The 23,100-nt window shown below is 41.9% G+C and overlaps 1 protein-coding gene across 1 annotated transcript in view; it reads left to right on the top strand.

The window, feature by feature from the left end:
* The first annotated feature begins 4,780 nt into the window (after nucleotides 1-4,780).
* LOC115172433 (uncharacterized protein C15orf41 homolog) overlaps nucleotides 4,781-23,100 on the top strand; it is a 47,942-nt gene continuing 29,622 nt past the window's right edge. Inside the window, exons 1-5 of the mRNA XM_029729872.1 lie at nucleotides 4,781-4,818; nucleotides 5,126-5,245; nucleotides 19,502-19,547; nucleotides 20,537-20,601; nucleotides 21,328-21,388. Of these exons, the coding sequence (XP_029585732.1) occupies nucleotides 5,145-5,245; nucleotides 19,502-19,547; nucleotides 20,537-20,601; nucleotides 21,328-21,388 (273 nt within the window). The 5' untranslated portion in view covers nucleotides 4,781-4,818; nucleotides 5,126-5,144. The remainder of the gene's footprint in view (nucleotides 4,819-5,125; nucleotides 5,246-19,501; nucleotides 19,548-20,536; nucleotides 20,602-21,327; nucleotides 21,389-23,100) is intronic.

Raw genomic sequence — 23,100 nt, 5'->3', positions numbered from 1 at the left:
GGAGAAATCACAGTGTTTTAAATGTGTCCTTTTGCATTTTAGCAATGAAAAATAGCCTCCATAAAATATAGGTGTCCCCACTAGTCAGCCGCTCTGCGGACACTTCAGAGCCGAAAATTGCATTTTAAACAATCCAGACCAGTGTGGTGACCACGGTTAATCATCAAGAAACAAAGACATCAAACAATACTTGATAATGAGAAAAATGCCTCCAGGATATTAGGAATGGAGGAGAGAGAACACAGCATGAGCCTCACTGCAGAGGTAGAGAGGCACGCCAGCCACACAGACACAAGCCGCATTCGCAAGCCCATCACACCCTCCACCCCCACCCCACCCCACACACACTTTCTCTAAGCGGGGACAAAAAGCACACACACACACACACACCTACGATTCTCATGGAGTTAAAAAGCCATTAAAACATTGTCTCTTTTTTTAAGTTCATGACGAGATAATTAGAATTCAGCGAGTGGAGCCAGTGGTGAGATTAGAGCTTTGTGGAAATGTGCTTCATTTTGAACCTCACTGCATCACAATTGAACCCAATTATCTGCAGTTAAAATGGCTTTGTGAGGGCCAGAACAATAAAGCTCACACTGACAAAAATCCAAGGTAGATAAAATAACAAGTTTTTATAGACAAAAGAGTAAAAAATAAGATTTATTTTCCCAGAGTAAAAAACATAATATTTCTTATTTTTCTATGGTATATGCCTGGCTACAGAGTTGTATTCATATTTTACTGAGCTGACTATACATACAGTATGGTATCTACTGAACACAATACACCCACAAATCGCCATAGATATTTGTACAAATAAACTCCCATTTCAATATACTTAAAATCTCACTGTGCTGTTAGTTGACGTCTAGTACAGAGAGCATTATTCCTAATATAAAAAGACTCAGTAGCCATATATATTTTGGTTTCTCAGCTGATAATAAATCCATACTTGCCTTCATCTCTAAACTTATCGGTGTCAGTTTAATTACAGTTTAGCTGAAATCAGTAGTTGGGGGGCCGGGGTGTGTATGTTGTGGGTGTGTATGTTGTGCGTGTGTTTGTGTATGTTGTGTGTGTGCTTGTGTGTGTTTGTGTGTGTTTGTTTCAGGTTTCCTCAGACAGGGTATTACTGGGTTATCCGTGATTGACGTGACTTTAACGGTTTGGCCAAATCGAGGCAGATCCAGCAACCTGGGCCCAACTGCAGCATGTGCCGCCACCTCCGTCATGCAAATTGCACCCGGGCAGCCCGTTGACTATGATTAATGAGCCTGGGCTACAAGAACCTTTGTATCCTAGTGCAGCCGTTTAGTGTGAAATACAATCCCCAAATATTATCTATCCCCTATTAATGCACTAAATGTGTTCAAACCGCACATGTTGTTTAGAGCAATTTACAAGTAGACTGAGGGGGAGAGTGTTGTGAGCACAATTGCATTTAATTACTTGCACCCTAATTAAATTCATTAAAGGATAATAAAATAAATGAAAGAAACAGTTCTGAAAGCACCAGCAAAACACATGTCTTGTCTTCCTTGATGTAAAATATGGATATGGGAATTTCAGGGGCAGTCATGCTGTTAGGGGGGATGTTTTTTCCAAACGCACGAATATGATACCTTGCTAATACTACAGGCATTTCCTGGTTATGGCTTGCCTCACGTTTAAACTGTGATTTTTTTAGAGCTAAGAAACCTAGACTTCCTGATGATTGGAGAGAATTTCTGTGGTGGAGAGGTGAAGTCACTGACTGTGCAAACAGTGGGAAAAAATGAAAGATTATAACAATATGGCTGCTGGTGTTCTATTACAAAATTGTACCTCGTATGGCGAATGATATAATATCATTGAAGATGGTAAGGTCCAATGTGTGAGGAGACAGGGGGAGAGTGCAATTTCCTTAAACATAGCATGATGTGTAAGGGAAATTAAAGAAGCTCACAAATCCTCCTCAGCATCAAACAGTTATGCATTGATAAAATCAATAAAGAAGCATGATTACTTTCTCTCTCTCTGTCTTTATCTCACATGAACACACACACACACACACACACACACACACACACACACACACACACACACACACACACACACACACACACACACAGAGCCAAGCTCTCTGTCCGCTGCTAGCAGAATGTAAATGTTTCCCAGGCATTACGGTGTATAGCTAATTGCCATTACTAGGACGGTGCTTAGCACTACAATGGTGTGCCGAGAGCTGTGGAGCAGAGATCAGTGCAGCGTCTCCTGGATATCAGAGGGAAACATCCTTTGTAAATTCATCTCCCACTGTGAGCAGGCTTCACAGCTGGTTAACGGCACTGTGTGTACCGCTGCCCTGTTTACACACCGCCTCCAAAGCACTCCTCTCCTCTCTTCCCTGCATCCCCTCGCTCTTCTCTCTATCCCTCGCTCCTCTATCTTGCTCCCCTTACAGCTCCCTTCACAGCCTGCTGTGGCTCTCACTGTGTGAGACATACACACACACGAGCACACAGACTAACAGACGCACACACACACTGTACATACTGTACATCCAAGAACACAGAACTGCTCTGATCCCAGCCTTTGGAGCCATTACAGTACACTGCCTTCGAAACCTCTTCCAGATTTTGATCTTTTTATACCATCACATTACATTGCTCTTTTATACTACCTATTACACATGCTGCTCCCCACCAAAAACCCCTGATCCTTTGATACCTAGACGGGTAAACTGCTCCAGCCGCCCCTGACCTCAGCCTTTTATGGCAATCAGACGAGACTGCCTCAGAGGCCCTGATTTTATCTCCTCATACTAATCCCAGTACACTGCTCCCTTTTGTAGCACATCACGGTGCACTGAGCCCTTTTTGTCCCCGAGACCAGGCTGGTTCACACAACCCCCAGACCGGGGCTCATCACAGCCATCATACTACACTGCCCCACAACAATACAGCTTTATTTTGATACACCACAGGTCAGGTCAGAGTGAGTCTGGCTGGCTGGCCCGTGACACCTTTGTGTTCGCCATAAAGGGAAAACCCCGTTCATTCATACAATGTACTAATGCCATGTGCTGGAGGTGTAGTGATGTTATGATAAAATGTGACATATCGTGACAAAAGTATTGATATAATCCTATGATTCGGTACACAATAAAATATGAAAGAAAAGTAGGTGGATCAATTTGTTTTTCTTTTATCATTTGTTGTGATTTAGAGATGTAATTCAAGTTATGAAATGTTTTATAATCTTTTAAGCTCCAGACCATTCTAGGGTAACAGAAAATCTAACGTTTGCCTATTGTACAAAATGTAATAAATAGTCACCATAGAAATGACTCAGTTATATTTCTGTAGCCAGCTTTCCTTCTATCAGGTACCTGTAAACGAAGTGTGTGTGTGTTTGTGTGTGAGAGAGATTATATTAGTCCAGACTGTGATTTAGCACTGCTCAGAGATTAATTACACAATAAGACCATTGTAAAAAAATAAATAAGATATTGATATGACAAAGTAGACCTTAAAAAGAGAGCACTCAATACCTGCATTATATAACATAGTCAAATACAATTAGGCCTACCCACAACTTCCCTAAAACCAGAGTACCGCTGGTTTTAAATACTTATATTATATTTTAGCCATAGATCATGTCTGTACTCATATGATATTACATTTTGACAATGATATTTGCAGTAAAATAATAGGCTGAAAACTTTATTATTTGTGTAGGCTTATGTCCCCAAATAAAGAGGGCAATTCACTTCAGGCACACACTTCTGCACTAAGCTCAATACCCTGCTTTTACAAATCTTCTGAGTGTTGTCTAGTATATCATTATTCACAATCCCAGCTAAGTGTTCCTGTCACGGACACTCGGAGTATAAACTATGAAGAGCTCAAATGAAAGAAGATATAACACATCAATAAATGATGCCTGCCTGCCCCACAGTACCTACTCTAACTTGTTACACTTTCCCTCCAGACTTCATAAGAGCCAAAGTGTGCCCCAACCAAAGACTACTTTTAAAGACTAAAGTTTTCTAAACTACTCCATACGGAACCTGATCTGGAGTCAGTGGGGAGGGACAGCTTGGGATGTCGCTGGGGTTTTGGAGTTAAAAGGAATCCACTTTGTATTCATGTCTAAAAATCCAGATCTCCTGTCTTTAATTCCAAATCTCTTTAAATCAGCCTTTGGCAGAAAAAGAGGATTACAGGGTTTTGGAAGGTGTTGATACATGGCTATGCTTGAGGGGGTGTACAACTCTACTACTTAGAGGACTTCAGTTTATAATAGGCAGTTTTGTAATCTATAGTTTAATTTCCAGATAATCCTAAAAATATAAAAATTATTCAGGTTGTCATTGTGAAAAACGTTCCAAGTTAATGTATTTTTTTTTCTATAGTTTTTTTTTTTAATGTCTGCTTTTCCTTTCAATTCAGCTAATTTAGGCTATCAGAAAAAAATGATAAAAATGTGTTTTTTATTTTGTTGTAGGGTTCCATTTATTGTTTAGGCTACTAGTATATATAATTCATTATAATGAAAGAGTACCATGCATTCGTCTTGAATGCAGCATCATTTGTCCCACTGTATGCATTTCCTACCTATGCGAATGTATTGCTATGATATTACAGGTGATATTTTCCAAATCTGTCAAAGAAAGTTAACCAAGTCTTTTAGGTTTGATGGTGCTGTTGTTGGTATTGAATCACTGAAACAAAGACCGCAGCGAGCCTATCCCTTGCCGGTATACTCAGCTCTTGCAATATAGACCAATAGGAGAGCTTTTCATACTGACGTGTGTGTTTTAACTTTCTCGCGGTAAGAAACCAGGAAGTGTATTGTGCTCCTTGCATTTATTGTAATAACATTGTTTTATATAGCATAGTTTTTTTCTGTATTATATTGACTCAGCATTGCATGCAGTAGCTATTATTAAACTAGCGGACTATTTACTATCGTTTATGTTACCGATTTGAAAGGGTTTGATACGCTGAACAACATTGGTAGCTAAACAGCTAACACACGAACGTTAGTTAGCAATCAATTTCACAGCTGATTTTGCCATTGCGAGCTGATATCACAACTTGCACGTTTTTGATTGTCGTCTTGTCTTCTATATGTTTAGCACACGCAGATTATTAAAAATGAAGCTGTCTCGAGCTGAATACAAGGAGATAGTGAAATGCACCGAACATTTGAGACCCACGCGTCAGTGTATGACGATACTGAGGCAAAGTTTTCCCAAGTAAGTGATGCATGTTTCAATATAGTTTAGCCTATTGATATTGTCATCAACTTTTGCAATGTCCTTGATGCTTGTTGTCCTACTGTATGAGCCTATCCCTGCATAAGTTTGTAGCTCGAAGCTGTTACGAGCTTTTCGGCACATTCCATAGCTAACGGGATTTCCACATAACACGATCATTCGGATAGCCATGCTAGCCTCGCCCTCATGTGAGTGTTAGCAAGCAGGCTAGGTAGTGCTACAGACTGGTCTCATAGATTGGACGTAACATAGTAAACGTAAAACAGGAACCTCAAATTAATGATATGTTACGTTTGGTATGTTTACATAAGAAGAGTTACTTAAGACAAAAGAAAAAGGAGGGTGGTTGGGTGAGCGTATAACGCGAACGTCTAGCCACCCCAAAGGTTGTGTGTTAAAATCCCATCACTGATAACTTTACAATTATAGTTAATTAGCAAGTACTTACAGTAGCATGTTAACTAAACCTTCCCTTAACCTTTTTAGCTAACCCTTCTGTTAACCAGGCCTGGGCAATTCCAGTCCTTGGGGGCCTGATTGGTGTCACACTTTTCCCCCATCCCAAGGAAATACACCTGATTTAAACTAATTGCATTTTTAACTGAAGATCATGATTAGTTGATTATTGTAGTCAGGTGTGTTAGTTGGGATCATGATTAGTTGATTATTGTAGTCAGGTGTGTTAGTTGGGGCTGGGGAAAAGTGTGTCACCTATCAGGCCCCTGAGGACTGGAGTTGCCCAGGCCTGCACCCTAACCTTAGCCCTAACCCCTAGTGGTAGCTGACGTTAGCCACCTAGCTAACATTACCCACAATAAATTGGAATTTGTAACATATCATACGTTTTGGAAATTCATAACATTTAAAACAAATTGTAATTAACATATCATACGAAATGGATGCTAGACATCCAACAGTTAATACATACCATACCAAACGTAACATACCTTACTACACTGAACAAAAATATAAATGCAACAATTTAAAATATTTTACTGAGTTACAGTTCATATAAGGAAATCAGTCAATTGAAATAAATTCATTGGGCCTAATCTATGGATTTCACAGGACTGGAAATATAGATATGCATCTGTTGGTCACAGATAACTTTTAAAAAAAGGGTAGGGGCGTGAATCAGAAAACCAGTCAGTATCTGGTGTGACCACCATTTGCCTCATGCAGCGTGACACATCTCCTTCACATAGAGTTGATCAGGCTGTTGATTGTGGCCTGTAGAATGTTGTCCCACTCCTCTTCAATGGCTGTGTGAAGTTGCTGGATATTGGTGGGAACTGGAACATGCTGTCGTACACGTTGATCCAGAGGATCCCAAACATGCTCAATAGGTGACATGTCTCCTGAGTATGCAGGCCATGGATGAACTGGGAAATTTCCAGCTTCCAGGAATTGTGTACATATCCTTGTGACATGGGGCTGCGCATTATCATGCTGAAACATGAGGTGATGGCGGCGGATGAATGGCACGACAATGGGCCTCAGGATCTCGTTCACGGTATCTCTGTGTGTCCAAATTGCCATTGATAAAATGCAATTGTGTTTGTTGTCCGTAGCTTATACCTGCCTGCCCATATCATAACCCCACCGCCACCATGGGGCACTCTGTTAACAAATGTTGACATCAGCAAACCGCTCGCCCACACAACGCCATACACGTGGTCTGTGGTGGTGAGGCCGGTTGGATGTACAAATTCTCTAAAACAACATTTGAGGCAGCTTATGGTAGGGAAATGAACATTCAACGCTGTTGCAACAGCTCTGGTGTACATTCCTGCAGTCAGCATGCCAATTGCACGCTCCCTTAACTTGCTACATCTGTGGCATTGTGTTGTGACAACTGCACATTTTAGAGTGGCCTTTTAATGTTCCCAGCATAAGGTGCACCTGTGTAATGATCATGCTGTTTAATCAGCTTTTTGTTTTACCACACCTGTCAGGAGGATGGATTATCTAGGCAAAGGAGAAATGCTCACTAACAGGGACCTAACAAGTGTGTGCCCAAAATTTGAGAGAAATTAGCTTTTTGTGTGTATGGAACATTTCTGGGATCCTTTATTTCAGCTCATGAAACATGGGACCAACACTTTACATGTTGCGTTTATATTTTTGTTCAGTGTAGTAATACATTTATGGTTTTAGAAACATTACAAAGCATGCCCATCTGGGTTTTTGGTGTAAATATGGCTGGTAAAAAAAATCTGAGTGACATCAATCCACACACAATACCCCATAATGACAAAACAAAAATAGGTTTTTAGAAATTTGTGACAAAGGGAATTTTTTTTATTTTTTTTATGACATTACATTCATTGTTATATTTAGAGTTAGTGATCTAGTTAATGGGTTTTGAGTTTTCACTTAGGTGGTGAATTAGCCCCTAATAAATTAGCCTATGATATTAGTGCACATAAAGATGTCATCTCTATTGAACTAAATCAGACCATTCTGGAGAAATGTAAAAATAAATTAAAAAAATTAACACAGGCTGATTGTCAACCGAAAATGCATGAAAATCACTGTATTAGGTTGCACATAAAAATATTTAGAATCACAATATCAAAAGATAAAACAAGTTATTTGTTGAATACCATCTCAGTAGTCTATTATACTTTTTAATAAAGCACTTTATTAAATGACTTAAGACAATACTACATTTTTATGTTGTGTGACGCAGCGAGAGAAACAAAAATTGTGTGACCAAATCATGGTTTGGTGCCACGAACTGAAAAATTTTAGTCTGGAGCCCTGTCTGAGTGCGAAGGTGAAACCTGAACTAGCTCTTATTGGCAGGGAGGTTTGGAACTCTCTTCAAAAAAATGTTTTATTGGTCTATTAACTAATTTAACACCTGGTGCTGTCACCAGGCATGCTAAAACTCCTCCCATTAAGACAGGCTGAAATTTATTTTCAAACAGCTCTTACACTAAAAGGGAATCATTTTTACAATTTCACAGTATTATTGCAACTTCATAGTGTGGCAATATATAGAAAACATAGGGAATTACGTTTTTGACTGCACTGGGCCTTTAAATGACAGTAGAGGTTCTGTCTCTGCAACATAGCATGCTGTTGACTCCCACACCAGTAGGCAGAGTACTGTCTGTCCAGTCAAGGTCAATAGCCAATATTTTATTAAAGAAAATATCAATACAATGAAACTGCACATTTTCATGCATTCATTGTGTTACGTATCAGTAAGTTTTTTAATTAATATTTATTGCACTGGTTGTTGTAATTAATTAGCAATAGATACATCTTCAATTATGTAGGCTGTTATATTAAAGGCAAAAATGTGTGCGTTTATTTCAATATACTTTGTCCATAATGTCCTACTAAATTCAGCCTCATTAAGAAATAATCCATAGACAGTACTTTTCAATGTTTCTGCATTGAATTTCATTACATCAGCGAGCCAGCCTCTCCTCTGGTCCACTATGTAGCTGGCTGCATGTTCAGAAATATAAGCGGGGGTTAATGGCTGTGTTGCGTTTCTCCATGACACTGAGGGGCCGCTCTTTATTGAATGTAACACGTGTAATCCCCCAAGGCCACCAGGACACCGCTAGATCCTGCCGAGGTCACTTACAAAGTCGAATGGATTTGGAGCTTCCTACTAGCATTGTGCCCTAATCACCGATAGAAGAAGGCACCGGGGTCCCCAAGGGGGACACAGCCTACTTTGAGCAGGCCTTTGTTCTTAGTGTCAGCATTTTACAGAATATGTTATGTGAAAAGTGCGTTTCAGCTACATATGTACCACCTTTTTGTCCATAATAGTATACATCATTGTAATGTTTATTTAGGTTCTGAATGTGATCTTTTACCCCACAGTGTTTCTGTTTCTCTACCAAAACCTCTTCCTACCAGTATCCTTCCAGTAAGAACTGTTTTTCGGGGGTGATAACTGTATAGCTCTCCTCTCAGCGGTGCCGACTCTATTGTTTAGTCTTAGCCGTTATTGTTATTATTTCTTTCTCGGAGAGGCCCCTGCTCTTTAAAAATCCTGAGTCTTGTCATCGGGCCTGACAGACAGGCACGGCAGCAGTGTTTTCACAGCCTGCAAAATTATTCTGCTTGTCCAATCAGCTGAGCCGGGCTCTGGAGGGTTAGTGATTGGACTGGCAGGAAATCAGGCTCTTAAGACATAACATATCGACTAGGCCATCCATCATCTCTTAGCATGCGCTCAGGCACGGCAGGCAGGCAGGCAGGCAGGCAACCCCCCCCCCCCCCCCCCCTCTGACTGTGTGGGAGCCCTGCCACTGTGTAAATACTGGCCAGCCTGACTGTGGGCAGGGGGGGTAAAGGAGGAGAGGACTGACCCACATGGGGGTATGGGGGCGTGCCAGGGAGAGGGGACAGGCAGTCAGGGAGAGGTATCACTGTCAAACCCGTATCACAATACTGCACGGTTCTGGTCACTATGGAGATAGAAGTAGTATAATGACCTGGCTACTTTCTAATCAGTGCTTTCATGACTGTCATGGTAATAACAACTCTCACTGCAGATGGATGACAAGCTAGACGAAGGAACTGTTGACTGTGAATTCTTATAGGCCTGTTCTTTACTCTTAATATGGAACTGGTGATGAAGGCCTATGTCACAAAAATAAATGTAGAATATGCACGTTGTTTGCCCTGAATTTGAGTTGTAATACAACTAATTGGAAATTATATTTCACAATAGCATTTAGCATTCACTGCTTTTGATAGCAGAGTCAATGGGAAGAGGATCAAAATCCCAAACGATAATGATTGTGATAGGCCATTTCAAGGTCATTTCCACGGGGCGTCTGTCAGTCTCTCTGCTGGGATATGAGTAGGGATAGAGGGAGGAAAGGGGCAGGGAGATAAGATGGAGAAAGGGAGGGATGTGCCTGCCGTGGTCCCTCGGCTGTGTCGCCTGCATAACACAGATGTTGGGAGTCATCTGTCAGCCTGGCCTCTCCTACCGAGCCCGGGCTGTTCTGAGGGGAAAAGAATTGGACACGGTGCTGTCACTTCTTACCCCCGCTCACAATGGAGGGACATGCAAATAGTTTTCCCCCCCTCCTCCTGCCCGGCCGGGGCTGTCCCTGTTCTTGCCTAGTGTCTGGCTGCCTGGGCCCCGGCTACAATGAGAACCAGGGAGGCAGTGTAGCAGCAGCGTGGGGGCGGGAAATTGCTCAACACAGCCAATGTGACAACAGTCCCATCAGGCCTTTCTTTCGACCACGTATTAGAATTGGAAATGATGAGCTGCTGCTCTGAGGCCTCGCCTGGCTTCCCCCGGTCCAGAGGGGACCACAGTCCCTCTGCTCTCTTTGTCGAGAGAGAGACTTTTCTGGCCTTCTGCACTACTTTATGAATGAATTTGGATTTAATGTTACTCTCCTCTTTAAAACACCTTTCAGCTTATTCTGCATATGGCTCTTCTGAGTTAGAGAGAAGGGTGTGGAAGTGGGGGAAAAGAATGGGACTAACACACACACACACACACACACACACACACACAGCAGTTCCCTAGTGTGGAGTCCCTGAACGTTTTCGAATCGGGCCCTAATGTGCCGTTTTCATCAGCAGTGAGGCGGGCTGCAATATGGTGCCGGGGGCTCGCTGGGGGAATATGAATGTTGATTAAACATGCGTTCAGCCTTTTGAAATTCTGAAAACGTGTCAGAATAATGGATGTTGAGCAAATGTCAAGCATTTGTTAATTTCTCTGTTATTTGGGGTTTATCTAGCGTGATCTGGGGAGGAATCAGAGGCCAGCGTTGTTGTGGCATGTGTCATTGATATGGTGATTTCTTGGCAAGAGTCACTTTGTTTTTGATGGTAATATTCAGGCTGGGGAGGACTTTGCTCATTGATTATTTATTAGGTCTATGGTTTCTCTATTACATGCCAGTTAATAAAGGATGTGGTATTATTCATTAATTAACTTCTGCGCTCGCTCTGCTTTAACATGTTCAGCTTTACACAAAGAGGATAGAAAATCATGTTGATTTTGGTCAAATTGTTGACAAATGCTGTCCTCTTTATTTCTAGTTTCCGTGTTTTGCCCTATTTTCAGTTGGCACATCTTTTGCAAAATAAATACTATGTCTTTATACTGTTTATTGAAGACATTGTTGAGAGCTCTGTGGGAGATTTTTACTTCAAACTTTGAGACTCTTGAGACTAGGCTAGCTAATTAAACTACTGCATATCTTGGAAGAGGATTGTTCACACATGGCAACACACAATGAAAACATTCCTTGCTAAATAGCTCTGAGAACTCTAACACTTGGGTGAACGTATACTGAACAAAAATATAAACGCAACATGCAGCGATTTTACTGAGTTACAGTTCATATAAGGAATAAATTCATTATGCCCTGATCTATCGATTTCACATGACTGGGCAGGGGCACAGCTATGGGTGGCCCTGGGAGGGCATAGGCCCACCCACTTCGGAGCCAGGCCCAGCCAATCAGAATGAGTTTTTCCCCACAAAAGGGCTTTATTACAGACAAATTCTCCTCAGTTTCATTAGTTGTCTGGGAGGCTGGTCTCAGATGATCCTGCAGGTGAAGAAGCCGTATGTGGAGGTCCTGGGCTGGCGTGGTTACATGTGGTCTGTGGTTGTGAGGCTGGTTGGACGTACTGCCAAATTCTATAAAATGACGTTGGAGGAACCTTATATGGTAGAGAAATTAACCTTCAGTTCTTTGGCCAAAGCTCTGGTGGACCTTACTGCAGTCAGCAGGCCAATTGCACGCTCTCTCAAAACTGGAGAACTGGAGATATTTGTGGCATTGCGTTGTGTGACAAAACTGCACATTTTAGTGGCCCTTTATTGTCCCCAGCACAAGGTGCACCTGTGTAATGATCATGCTGTTTAATCCGCTTTTTGATATGCCACACCTGTCAGGTGGATGGATTATCTTGGTAAATGAGAAATGCTCACTAACAGTGATGTAAACAAATTTGTGCACAAAATTTGAGAGAAATCCGCTTTTTGTGCGTATGGAAAATTTCTGGGATCTCTTATTTCAGCTCATGAAACATGGGACCAACCCTTTACGTGTTGCGTTTTTTATATTTTTGTTTAGTGTAGTATCACATAATAACCTTACATTTTTTACTGTAAAATATAGTATATTTTGGCTAGATTTCATTGTTCCATTATTTTGTTTCTCTGTATAGTCGTTTCGTTCTATCCTAAGAATGTGTCCTAGCATGGCCATTTTAACTGGGGGTGTCTCAACCTGGATGTGGTGATGACATTAGCCAGGGCTTGGTCTGGGTCTGTCTCTGAGGCTGCCAGATGGGCCAGTAGTGAGGTCTAGCCTAGCAGCCCACCTAGCGTTCAGCAGCCTCAGCCTCCCCTGGTCTGGATGACCACACCACACGCCTCTGGCTCTCGGCTCAGACCAAAACACAAGCTGGCAGCTGGGGCTTGTGGGTGAAAACCCCCCAGCCAATAGGAGTGCTGTCTGGAGCAGGCTGGGATGCGGCCGCTGGCCGGGAAGACTAATCACAGAACTGGACGGGTTTATGTGGTCAGGAAGAATGGAGGGAGAGGAGAGAAAGATGAAGAGAGGAGAAAACAGTGAGACTGCTGAGTTTGGAGGAAGAGAGGGGATAAAGAGAGAGAGGAGTGAGACTGCTGAGTTTACAGTTTGATGTCAGGTTGAGGAACTCATGAATAATAGATGTGATCAATTAGTTGATTAGGAAGTGGAGGAGTAATATGCTTCCTCACTGGGATGTGTTGCTCTGGCCTCGGGAAGCTTCCCAAATTGTAATGCATTGGCTCATTGGGCTAAAAAGTACTCCAATAAACTGCTGCCAATCGCCAGACAGTGTTGTCAATGATGGCAGGAGGCTACTTCATTTTCCGTAATTTAGTGCATGTATAAGTAACTTTTTTGATGTAAACATCAGGAGAGGAAAACTAAATGAAAGTGGACGACATTCATGGTTTTCCATAGCAAACTGACAACTTCTCCAATAAAAATGTGCCTTTCAAAAATGATAAAAAGCGCGCGTGTGCACACACACACACGCGCAGCTATGCTGGAGACTGTAGCCCCAGGATCTGTTTGCATACTGGGATCAATTGCAAAAAGAAGAATGGAACAAATTGCCCAGAATGGTACAAGTGGTGTAGTTGTGCTTGAGAGAGTAGGCAGGCAGTTGGTCAGCGTAATGTGTTTTCTTGCCAGACCAGACATGCTGCATGATGGATAACCAAGGCCTCATTTTCAATTTTCCACAAGAGTTTGCAGAGACTGCCATGATGACAATAATTGCGCTATAACAATAGTAACGTGCCTTTTTTTTAATAGCTAGACCTTAGTTTGTCACGAATCACATATGGAGAGGCCACTACCTTTCATGACAAATCATAATTAGGTCTGTGATGGTGTTATGGGCCACACTGTTTTAACCACACTTGCATGAAAGCCCTGAGATCCTGGACACTCAGGACAGCTCTAGCGAGACACCATGTTTGTGAGCTTCTGTTAAAGCAGTCTCTGGCTCTGTCCACACAGTGAAACTCCCCCACAGGGAGCTCCAGTGGGCTATGGCTTCCTCTGAGTGAGAGAGAGAGTTCCCATCCTGTCTGTAGTATTGATGCTCCCTGGTGCTGATGGGAGTTGTGGTTCATTCCTGGGGGTTCCAATCACTCTGAAGCCACAGAGTAGAATTGGATTGTTCTCCTGTCAATGAAATATTTGACTTGTCTCTAGGTTGGTTTTCAATATGGGTCTGGTTGGTGTTCATCACATCTCTTCATTTCTTTTAAGGAGCATTTGTCATAATGTAACCACAATGGTGATTTATGTTTGCATGTGGTAACATTTTAAAGATATCTTCACAAGAAAATGAAAACATTTCTGTTAACATCAAGACATTTTGCTAAATTTGGCGTCATGATTTTTGACATGCACATTTTCCATTCTAGGTAGGCAATTGTAATGAAGGAAAACAACTTTAATGGTAAACATTTTTGTTCATAAACAAGTATTTGTTTGGAACGCCATGACTCTGAGATGCCTGTTTGTTTGTGGTTTGTGGAAATGTATCACAGTTGTACGTTAAGGATTTTCCCTCTTGATTCCGTCTTGCTGATGATGGTAGACTTTGGTGAGAAACAGATGTTAGCCCCTCTTATCAGCATGTGTAATTAGAGGGATTTGCATATGCAGAGTATTTAACAAAAAGCACATCCAGCTATATTTCTTTCACTACACAATGTATGATTGAAGTGAAAGAGAATGTGTTTGAAATGTGTGATATCTTTTCATAGAGATCACAACAAAATATTTGTAATATCCATATATGGGATAATGGATCTTTAATTGTTTCTAGCTGTTCCTCTGTCGGCCATGTCACTGAGAAAAGGTCATAATATCAACACCGTGAAGGTACAGTAGCTTAATCAGACTTGGATATACTGTCAACCACTGAAACGCTGACACCGACACTCATACAGACTTTCCTTTTCATTATCACCCCCCCCCCCCCCTCCTTGGAGTCATTAGTAAAATATGTGCCCTGCCTCGGTGAGCTTCATGCCCTGAAGAGTCACGACACGCACCACTCTCTACATATAGGCTAGATGCTCCAAATGCTAAGTACTGTCACAGCATATGATACCCACGCCATTAGCCAGGTGGCTTTCATTAGGGGAATGACTGCTATCGTTTAGAATTAATTATTTGTAAATAGGAAGATTCTGAAAATAATTGATAGCTTGTAGTATATGCCCTCAATTAATTAGCTAGCGAGGCAATCTGGTGGTAATCTCTTCACCGTTTTTTTTTTTTGTTAAACGTTTTTGATTGTTTTTGATTAAAAGCAGTTTGCCTCTTCAATGGTTGTATTATGATGGTGCATTTTTTTCGAGAACTATATGTGATGACATAATGGAGTAAAAGAGGAATCCCAGACTAGTTTGATCCTCGAGGGCGTTGGGGGACCCTGAAGCATTGACAACATATCCCAACCAGCATACACAGACCCAATTTAGTTATTTACAATCTAATATACTCTTCAGTGTCCTACAACGTATAGGCCTTAAGTGTTCAACACATGGGGATGAGTAATATATATATCCCATGGTGAATTCTAGATGTGAACAGACAGTCCTAGCAGCGTAGTAACAAAGTGAACGTCCTAATTGTTTTAATCAAATCCGGAGCCCTACTATTTTGGGCTCTGTGCATATTAATGCGTCTGTCTAGGGTTGTGGGGCTGGGGAAGGGTAATTACACAGAGAGACACTGATTCCCTAACCACTCTTCTGTTTCCTAACCTTCTGTCTTTCTATGTTCACAATTCAAGGCCGCTGGGATGGATTCTGTTTTCCTATTTTTCCAGAGAGGTCATTGTGTCAGTGTCCAATTATGTTTTTGACCCTTGCAACTTCTTAATTAAATGTTTTTCTTCGACACTCAAGTTGCTCATGATGGTTCTGAATAGACCAACTATACTATACAGTGAGGGGGAAAAGTATTTGATCCCCTGCTGATTTTGTACATTTGCCCACTGACAAAGAAATGATCAGTCTATAATTTTAATGGTAGGTTTATTTGAACAGTGAGAGACAGAATAACAACAACAAAAATCCAGAAAAAATGCATGTCAAAAACCCTTGTTGGCAATCAGAGGTCAGATGTTTCTTGTAGTTCACCACCAGGTTTGCACACATCTCAGGAGGGATTTTGTCCCACTCCTCTTTGCTGATCTTGTCCAAGTCATTAAGGTTTCGAGGCTGACGTTTGGCAACTCGAACCTTCAGCTCCCTCCACAGATTTTCTATGGGATTAAGGTCTGGAGACTGGCTAGGCCACTCCAGGACCTTAATGTGCTTCTTCTTGAGCCACTCCTTTGTTGCCTTGGCCGTGTGTTTTGGGTCATTGTCATGCTGGAATACCCATCCACGACCCATTTTTCAATGCCCTGGCTGAGGGAAGGAGGTTCTCACCCAAGATTTGACGGTACATGGCCCCGTCCATCGTCCCTTTGATGCGGGCAAACGTACAAAATCAGCAGGGGATCAAATACTTTTTTCCCTCACTGTATAACTCATCCAATTACAGCCACGCCTTAATATTATACACTATGCATGATCTATCCTATTGGCTAAACAACACTACAGTCATAATATAGCTGCAGCTAGTTTGACTCCCAGTAGGTCAGTGCGTGGGCCACTGCCTCCCTCACCTCACACAATGCAAGGGTTACCTCTCCAGATTGACATATCATCAGCATCTGGGTGATATCCCAGTCCGTAGTATCTGTTCGTCAGACTTTGTGTTGGTGATGTCAAAACCGTCGCTGTATTCACTCCAGAGGTTCATCATGACATGGTCAGCTGAGAAGAGGCAATGGCGAGTCCGCTTCAATCTCTATTTACTTTGCAAGGGAAGAAACACGGCTTCATCAGCCTGAGTATTTACAGATGTAATCAGGGGTCGGGTTTTGAAGGTCATCCTAGGCCCTGGACATTGTTATTGACCCCAGCTTTCCATGGGAAAGAAACTCAGAAAGATGGTGACGGTAATGAAGCTGCTCTCCTCCTCTTATTTACCTTCTCCTGTTTGTTGGCTTTTGTTGGTTTGTTTACTAGATACATACTGATGCATGAAATTAGATAGTATAATAAACCAATGTGCCTTGTTACTGTTGTCTCCCTTCTCTGCAGTAGGGTTCTCCTTGTTAGGATACATTGAATGGGTTCACACACATTTCGGAGTCATAGCTAACGACAAGGTAATAGAATCTGGTTGAGTTGAGCTCCTCCTTTGTCGTGAAATGCCTCTGTTTTTACATCAATGTGTGTGTGTGTGTGTGTGTGTGTGTGTTATCGCTGCCACCGACGGGTCAAAAATCCTCTTATGAAGCAGAGAGAGCGGTGAGTGCATATGTGGGTATGGGAATGTAATGCTACTGTTGAGCAGGCTGGGAGATCAGACCACTATTGTAAAGCTCTGCGCGTGGCTCCATTTCTTTACCATGAGTTGAGCGTAGTTCACCAGGAGAGCACAGGTTGAATAGGCCTAAACATTCATGTAAAACCTGCAATAACTTTATTATTCATGTGGAAAGGCAACACAGATACTATAAACTCAGGACAAGCCTTGGTTTGTGTCCAGTTATCAAGAGCCCTGCCCTTCCACCTCCCTTGTCTCCTAATTTGGCTCTCCATGTCTATCTTTTGGAAACTTGGAAGTTGGAACAAGATGTTTTCATTCTTTCGATTCAGTGTTTTCACTGGATTTCCAGGTGGGAGAAAAGCATCGCAGACAGAAGCGAAAAAGAAAAACATAACCCTGTTTCCAAAAAAATGGTAACCGTGCTGTTTGAAACCGATATGTTTTCACAGATATTAAAAGCAGTTTGTGTCCCTTTAAACTTAACAGGGTAAAGATTTAGCAATTAGGGAGTAATCACGCTCATTATACAGAGTAATCCATTTAAAACCTAACAGATGTCTGTTTCAGCAGAGGGAAGGAGGTGGTCCCAGTCAGAGAATAGTGCTGTAATGTTGTTGAAATGCTCAGGTGCAAGGTTGAAAGTGGCGAAGATTTTATATATATATTTTCCCTTCTTTTTTTCTTCTTCTTCTAAGTGTCCTCATGTTGACTGTTTTTAATGGCTCGTTTAATTGCAGTGTTCCCTACGTATCATTGTAAATTAAGGCTGGGGCAGCCTCCATGTTTTCCTTCTCTGAGACCCTTTTACATTTTTTGATATGTCACTTATTTTTTTTCTTGTCTTAACTATTTGAAAGTAGTAGTTTGTGGATTTGATGGTTGTCCACATGACAGGGACATGCACTAGAGACTTGCATTGTTGAGCATTACTCCTAGTCCTTCCACAGTCACAGCAGTAAAACTGTTTACCACTGACATCTGGAGAAGTTAACTTTGAGGCTTTTGCGGGGTTTAGGCCTATAGTCATTATAAACTACTAAACTATTTCAGTGCTGTAGTCTTTTTTATTAAGATATAGACACAAATCAATGCCTCACATTCCTCTGGCTTTGTGTACATGTCACATGGTCATTTCATGGTTTGCAGTGATGGCCAATATGGACTCAATATTTCAATGCAGATAGGAAGCTAGGGCTTCTAGTCAGTATTTACATACCATTCTCAGGTGACTTGTAAAGAAAAGCCTATTAAATTTAACAATCAAATGTACTGAGAGTGGTATATGGAGACACAAAACCACAGGAGACCATCGTTCTTTCTGTGTGTGTGTGTGTGTGTGTGTGTGTGTGTGTGTGTGTGTGTGGTTTTGTTTGTACTATACATCCACGATGTGTTGATGTGTGGGCGAATGTTTGTACTGTCCAATTAGAGAAAAAAAATCTGTCACTGCTTTAAATATTTTTGATTGAAAGGAGGGAGATTTAGGTGGGCGGGGGGAGAGAATCCCTGACGGAGCTGCCTGTTTCCCAGGTTTCCCCCCACTACCAGGTGTTTACCATTGACTAGAGCTGGAGATGAATGTAGCTTATGGCAACCAGTGGAATTGACCGACTCCTGGGAGTCTCAGCTTCCTGCCGTGAAAGTTTATATTTTCAAAGCCCATCAGATGCACTGGGAATGTTCTAGAGCGTCCCATAGGCCAGCACTGATAGTGAGGCAACCCCCCCTCACACACACACACATGTCTAGAAAGAAGGCTCACTCATCGGTAACAAAATGTGTTTCAGTATGTTGCCACTGAGCACTGTGTTCCCTGTACTGCTAATGGAAATGAACCCCATCAATTATTTACATGGATTTGCTTTGTTTCTCCCTCATGTTTGTGCCTTTTAGCCCGGCTACAAGGTAACGATATCGTCTCTGTGGTTTTCTACACCAGGATGCACTCAAAATAACGACAATGAATTGACGATGTTCTGTTCTACTGTGTTTGGGGTGGGGGGGTGGGGTGTGGGGGGGGGGGTATTTGGTGTGAGGAAGAGAAGAAAGAAATCTCCAGCTAGACTATATTTTCTCAGCACTCACACCAACCTCCCCCTTCTCCACTCCCCCCCGCTGCCGGACCATCGCGGCAGGAATCCTTTGTCCGAGGTGTTCATCTGGAACAACTTTGCCACACTTGTTTTCATGTTCTTTTAGATTACAGGGCAGCCGAGCCGGCCCTGGCTTTAAAGCTGTTCTCTCTCTCCCTTTGTCTCTGTGCAATGCACTCTGGTAATTAACTTTGTCCTTCTTTTATTTGTTCCAGTCACTCGCAGTCCACTCTTCTGAGCATCTTCTCCCTGGAGTACCAGGTTAGAATTTTTCTTCCTTTGTGATCCCTGACAGGTGCCTAATTGAATGATGAATGTCCTTTTATTTCTTTGTAATTGAACTGCCAGCTCTCTGATTGGTTTGGAGGATGCCCCCCCCTCCCTCTCTTCTCTTTCACGTGGAGGGCCCTGCTTGCATGAGTCTATGTGGATGTCTGCCAAGCCTTCCCATCCATCTGTCTAATAACATCTAGCCGCTGCTTATTTGGTGGACCTGTAATAAATTATGCTAAACCATTATTATTCTGACAATAATCATTTCCCCGTGTAGTGCGGCTGCGTGTGCTAAATGTTTGCTGACTCGCACTGTCACTGCCGCTTTCCACGTCTGACAGCGGATGATGATAAATGACCGCTGCCGCGAGTGGCAGAAGGCAGCACAGGCCGAAAATGGAGTCATTTATCATCCCCCTGACAGGTGTCAGTCACGCCGCACGTCTCCACGGAATTACATTTTTTTTTGTGTAGTAGTTTTTAAATAAGTCGTTTTTTAAAGCAATGCTCTTTCTCTCCTATCCCCCCGGTTAAGATGGGTTGAAATGAAATGGCATGATGGAAATGCGTTGGGGTGGCAGGCGGCAGAATAGGTCGCTGTTTGATCGAGGCGGGAAATGAATACAAGGTTTTGAGTAGGGGGTTGAACAAGGTTGCCTTGACTCGCTGTGAGACCCTGGGCAAACTTATTGAGATTCAATTACTTTGACCCCTCTCTCACAGCCTGTTCATACACGATACCATAAAGCACCCAAGGCAGAGTGATTCAGGGGAAAGAAAAGCTTTGTTTTTTTTGTCTTTGTACTGCATTGCATGGATAGCAAGTGTACCATATGGATATCAGCTGTAGCATGTGTATAATGTCTAGCAAGCGTATTTATTTATATTTTGCTATTAATAATTGCACCATTACAATACTTTGTGTTAAAATTAAATGCGTTTTGTTTTAGTAACACTATATGCACCCTTTGTTCCAGAAAAGGACCAAAAGAACCATGTCAAGGCATCAAGCCCCAGATAGCATTGAAAGCTACTACCAAAGGTACAGTCACCCCCCCCACACCCCCCACGCGCCCAGGAAGGGAATCATTCATGTTGCATGATAGGAAGTGGACAGGGCTGAGAGTCGGTGGGCCTCCATGACAGATATAATCTCCTCCAAACAAATCACCACCTTTAGGATTCATACCAGACCTCCACATGCACCTGCTGAAAAGAGAGAACAGCAGTTGGACATTTGGCTTACACAGGCTTATGATGGGCTGATTATCCCTAATTCTGTTAACTGTTAAACTAATAAATACGGAGCTTTTTTTGTACAGGATAAAGGGGGAAGTCTGAGAAAGCGTCTTCGCATATCACAATCAGCCTTTTTTCTAGCTTATTAAGCCATTGTTCTGTTGGAGACGAGGCCTGGTTAATGCACTTCTAATCCATTTATATTACGACAAACCTCAGATGATCTGGGAAAGATCTGAGGGAGCTTTGGTGGTTTCAGTTAGCAAGGGGGGAAAAAGCAGTTTTGGGCGGGCAAAGTGAGGGGAGTTAACTAACTAACTATCACGCTTGGCTGGCTTAAAGGAAGTCTGAGTCTTCTAAGCACTGCCGTTTTAACCACAGCAAGCCTGCCAAATGCCACTGAGGCCGGAGTCATCAGGGACATTGACATGTTTTGGCTGGCCTGGTCTCGTCACCTCTCCCCTTCTGTCTGCCTTTGTGGGCTGTTATTCTTTTCACCGCTGTCTGTTGTCTCTTTGTTATAATGAAGGTACCTGAGCGAAGCCAAGGCACGTCCCTCTGTCCCTGTCCTTTTGGAGCTGGCCAATGAGGTAATGTCCTATAACCTATATGTCTCTACCCCCTCCCCCCATCACTCTTTATGTTCTATTTTATTTTCCATTTGAAGTGCACACAAGCAAATCTTGGTACAAACATAATTATCCCCTGAATACCCCTGAATGCGTTTCAAATAATCGTTTTTCCCTGTCTGTTAGCGATTATGAAAATTGGACAAATGGTCCGGTCTATTAACCAATTATTTAATGTAATTAGTCCTTTATCCCCTTTAACGCAGATGTGAAAATAGTTTGTGCTTTATTATGTCATTTTTATAATTGACATTCAAAACTGCCACAGTTGCTTCAAACTGCAGACAGGTGAGGTGCAGGCAGGTCACCGTCATCACAATATTGTTTTAATCGGGCAGCACATTTTCCAATCACACCAAAGAAAGAAAGATACAACTCCACTTAAGCCTACATGTTTGGAGTTTGGAATAAAATACATTTTGTTACAACTCAAAATATGTAATGCTAATTGAACATGTACCAGTTAGGTCGAAGGTCAGAGTATGAATTATGTTTTGGGCTATTCTAGGTTACTATGAGGGATTTATTCACTTCAGAAATGGTGTGTGAAAACGCTTGGTGTTTGTTTTAAAGGTTTTAAACGGTGTTGGTGCTGTGAGTATTAAAGGGTTACACACAGCCAAGCTCCAACATATCACAAGACTGAATGTGCTGGTGTCTCCTGTGCATTGCAGCCAGTCAGCAAATGAACAATTAACGTTGCGTTAGTCTCACGGTTTAATGGGTAGTGAGAAGGTGTTTGGTACAGGAGCCCTAAAATGCCATGCTATTAGGGTAGCTCCTCTCACACCCGCCACATCCTCAGTACCATGGGGAAAATGTAGCGAAAGGCTTGATGAAACAAGAAGCCTGGAATTAGATGTTTACCCAGATAATAGCAGAGATGAGGATTTAATATCCCCTTTCCAATAATGATCATCTTTGTTCACAAGTGTTGGTTCTGCCATAGGTATCTAGGTAATGGAGAAGAAACGAAATGTAGTCGCCTCTAGATCAAAAAACATCAACAATGTTGCTCAGTTCACGACTTGCAATTTCAAAGCATATTTGTCTGTCCCCTTAAACCTTCTTTTAAATGGCAATCAACATTTTTATTGCAGATGCTTCAAACCAAGCAATGGGATGCCATGCTTCCTTTTCTAAATCTGAATAGTTCACATGCATCAGTGGCACCTCAAAGCTAACTGTCATTATTCATTCTCCATTTAATAGACATATGATTTTTTTTCAAAGGATTAAACTCAGCTCGGAGATAACTGTCTATGAACCATTTAACTGTCATTTTAATAGGCTACTTAACATTTAAACCAAGCACTCATGCTCTCGCAGACAGCTAATTGATCTAGTTTCAGTCCTTTATGTGACAATATACACTATCTCCATACAGGGGGAAATAGTTTTCATCAATGTTAATCATCTTTTTTCCCCCTGAAATATTCTGCTATGCTTATATGTTTTTATGTAAAAGTTTTTGATTTTCATACCTTTTTTTTATGGTGCTTCGTGAAGGTCAGTTAAGCACCATATGCTTAAGGCAACAGGCATTACACTGTCTGTGAGTGTGACACCTTTTAGCATCAGGGGCTAATAAAACCAAAGCTGCAGAGTTTTTTTTCTTTTGAACGGTAATTATTTTCAGCAGGCATTCAAGGGCCTGTGAATCTTAGTCACAT

The sequence above is a fragment of the Salmo trutta genome, chromosome 33 (genome assembly GCF_901001165.1).
Source record: "Salmo trutta chromosome 33, fSalTru1.1, whole genome shotgun sequence".
NCBI classification, from domain to species: Eukaryota; Metazoa; Chordata; class Actinopteri; order Salmoniformes; family Salmonidae; genus Salmo; species Salmo trutta.
Note: the sequence above shows the minus strand (reverse complement) of the source record. Positions and strands in the feature narration are given on the sequence as shown.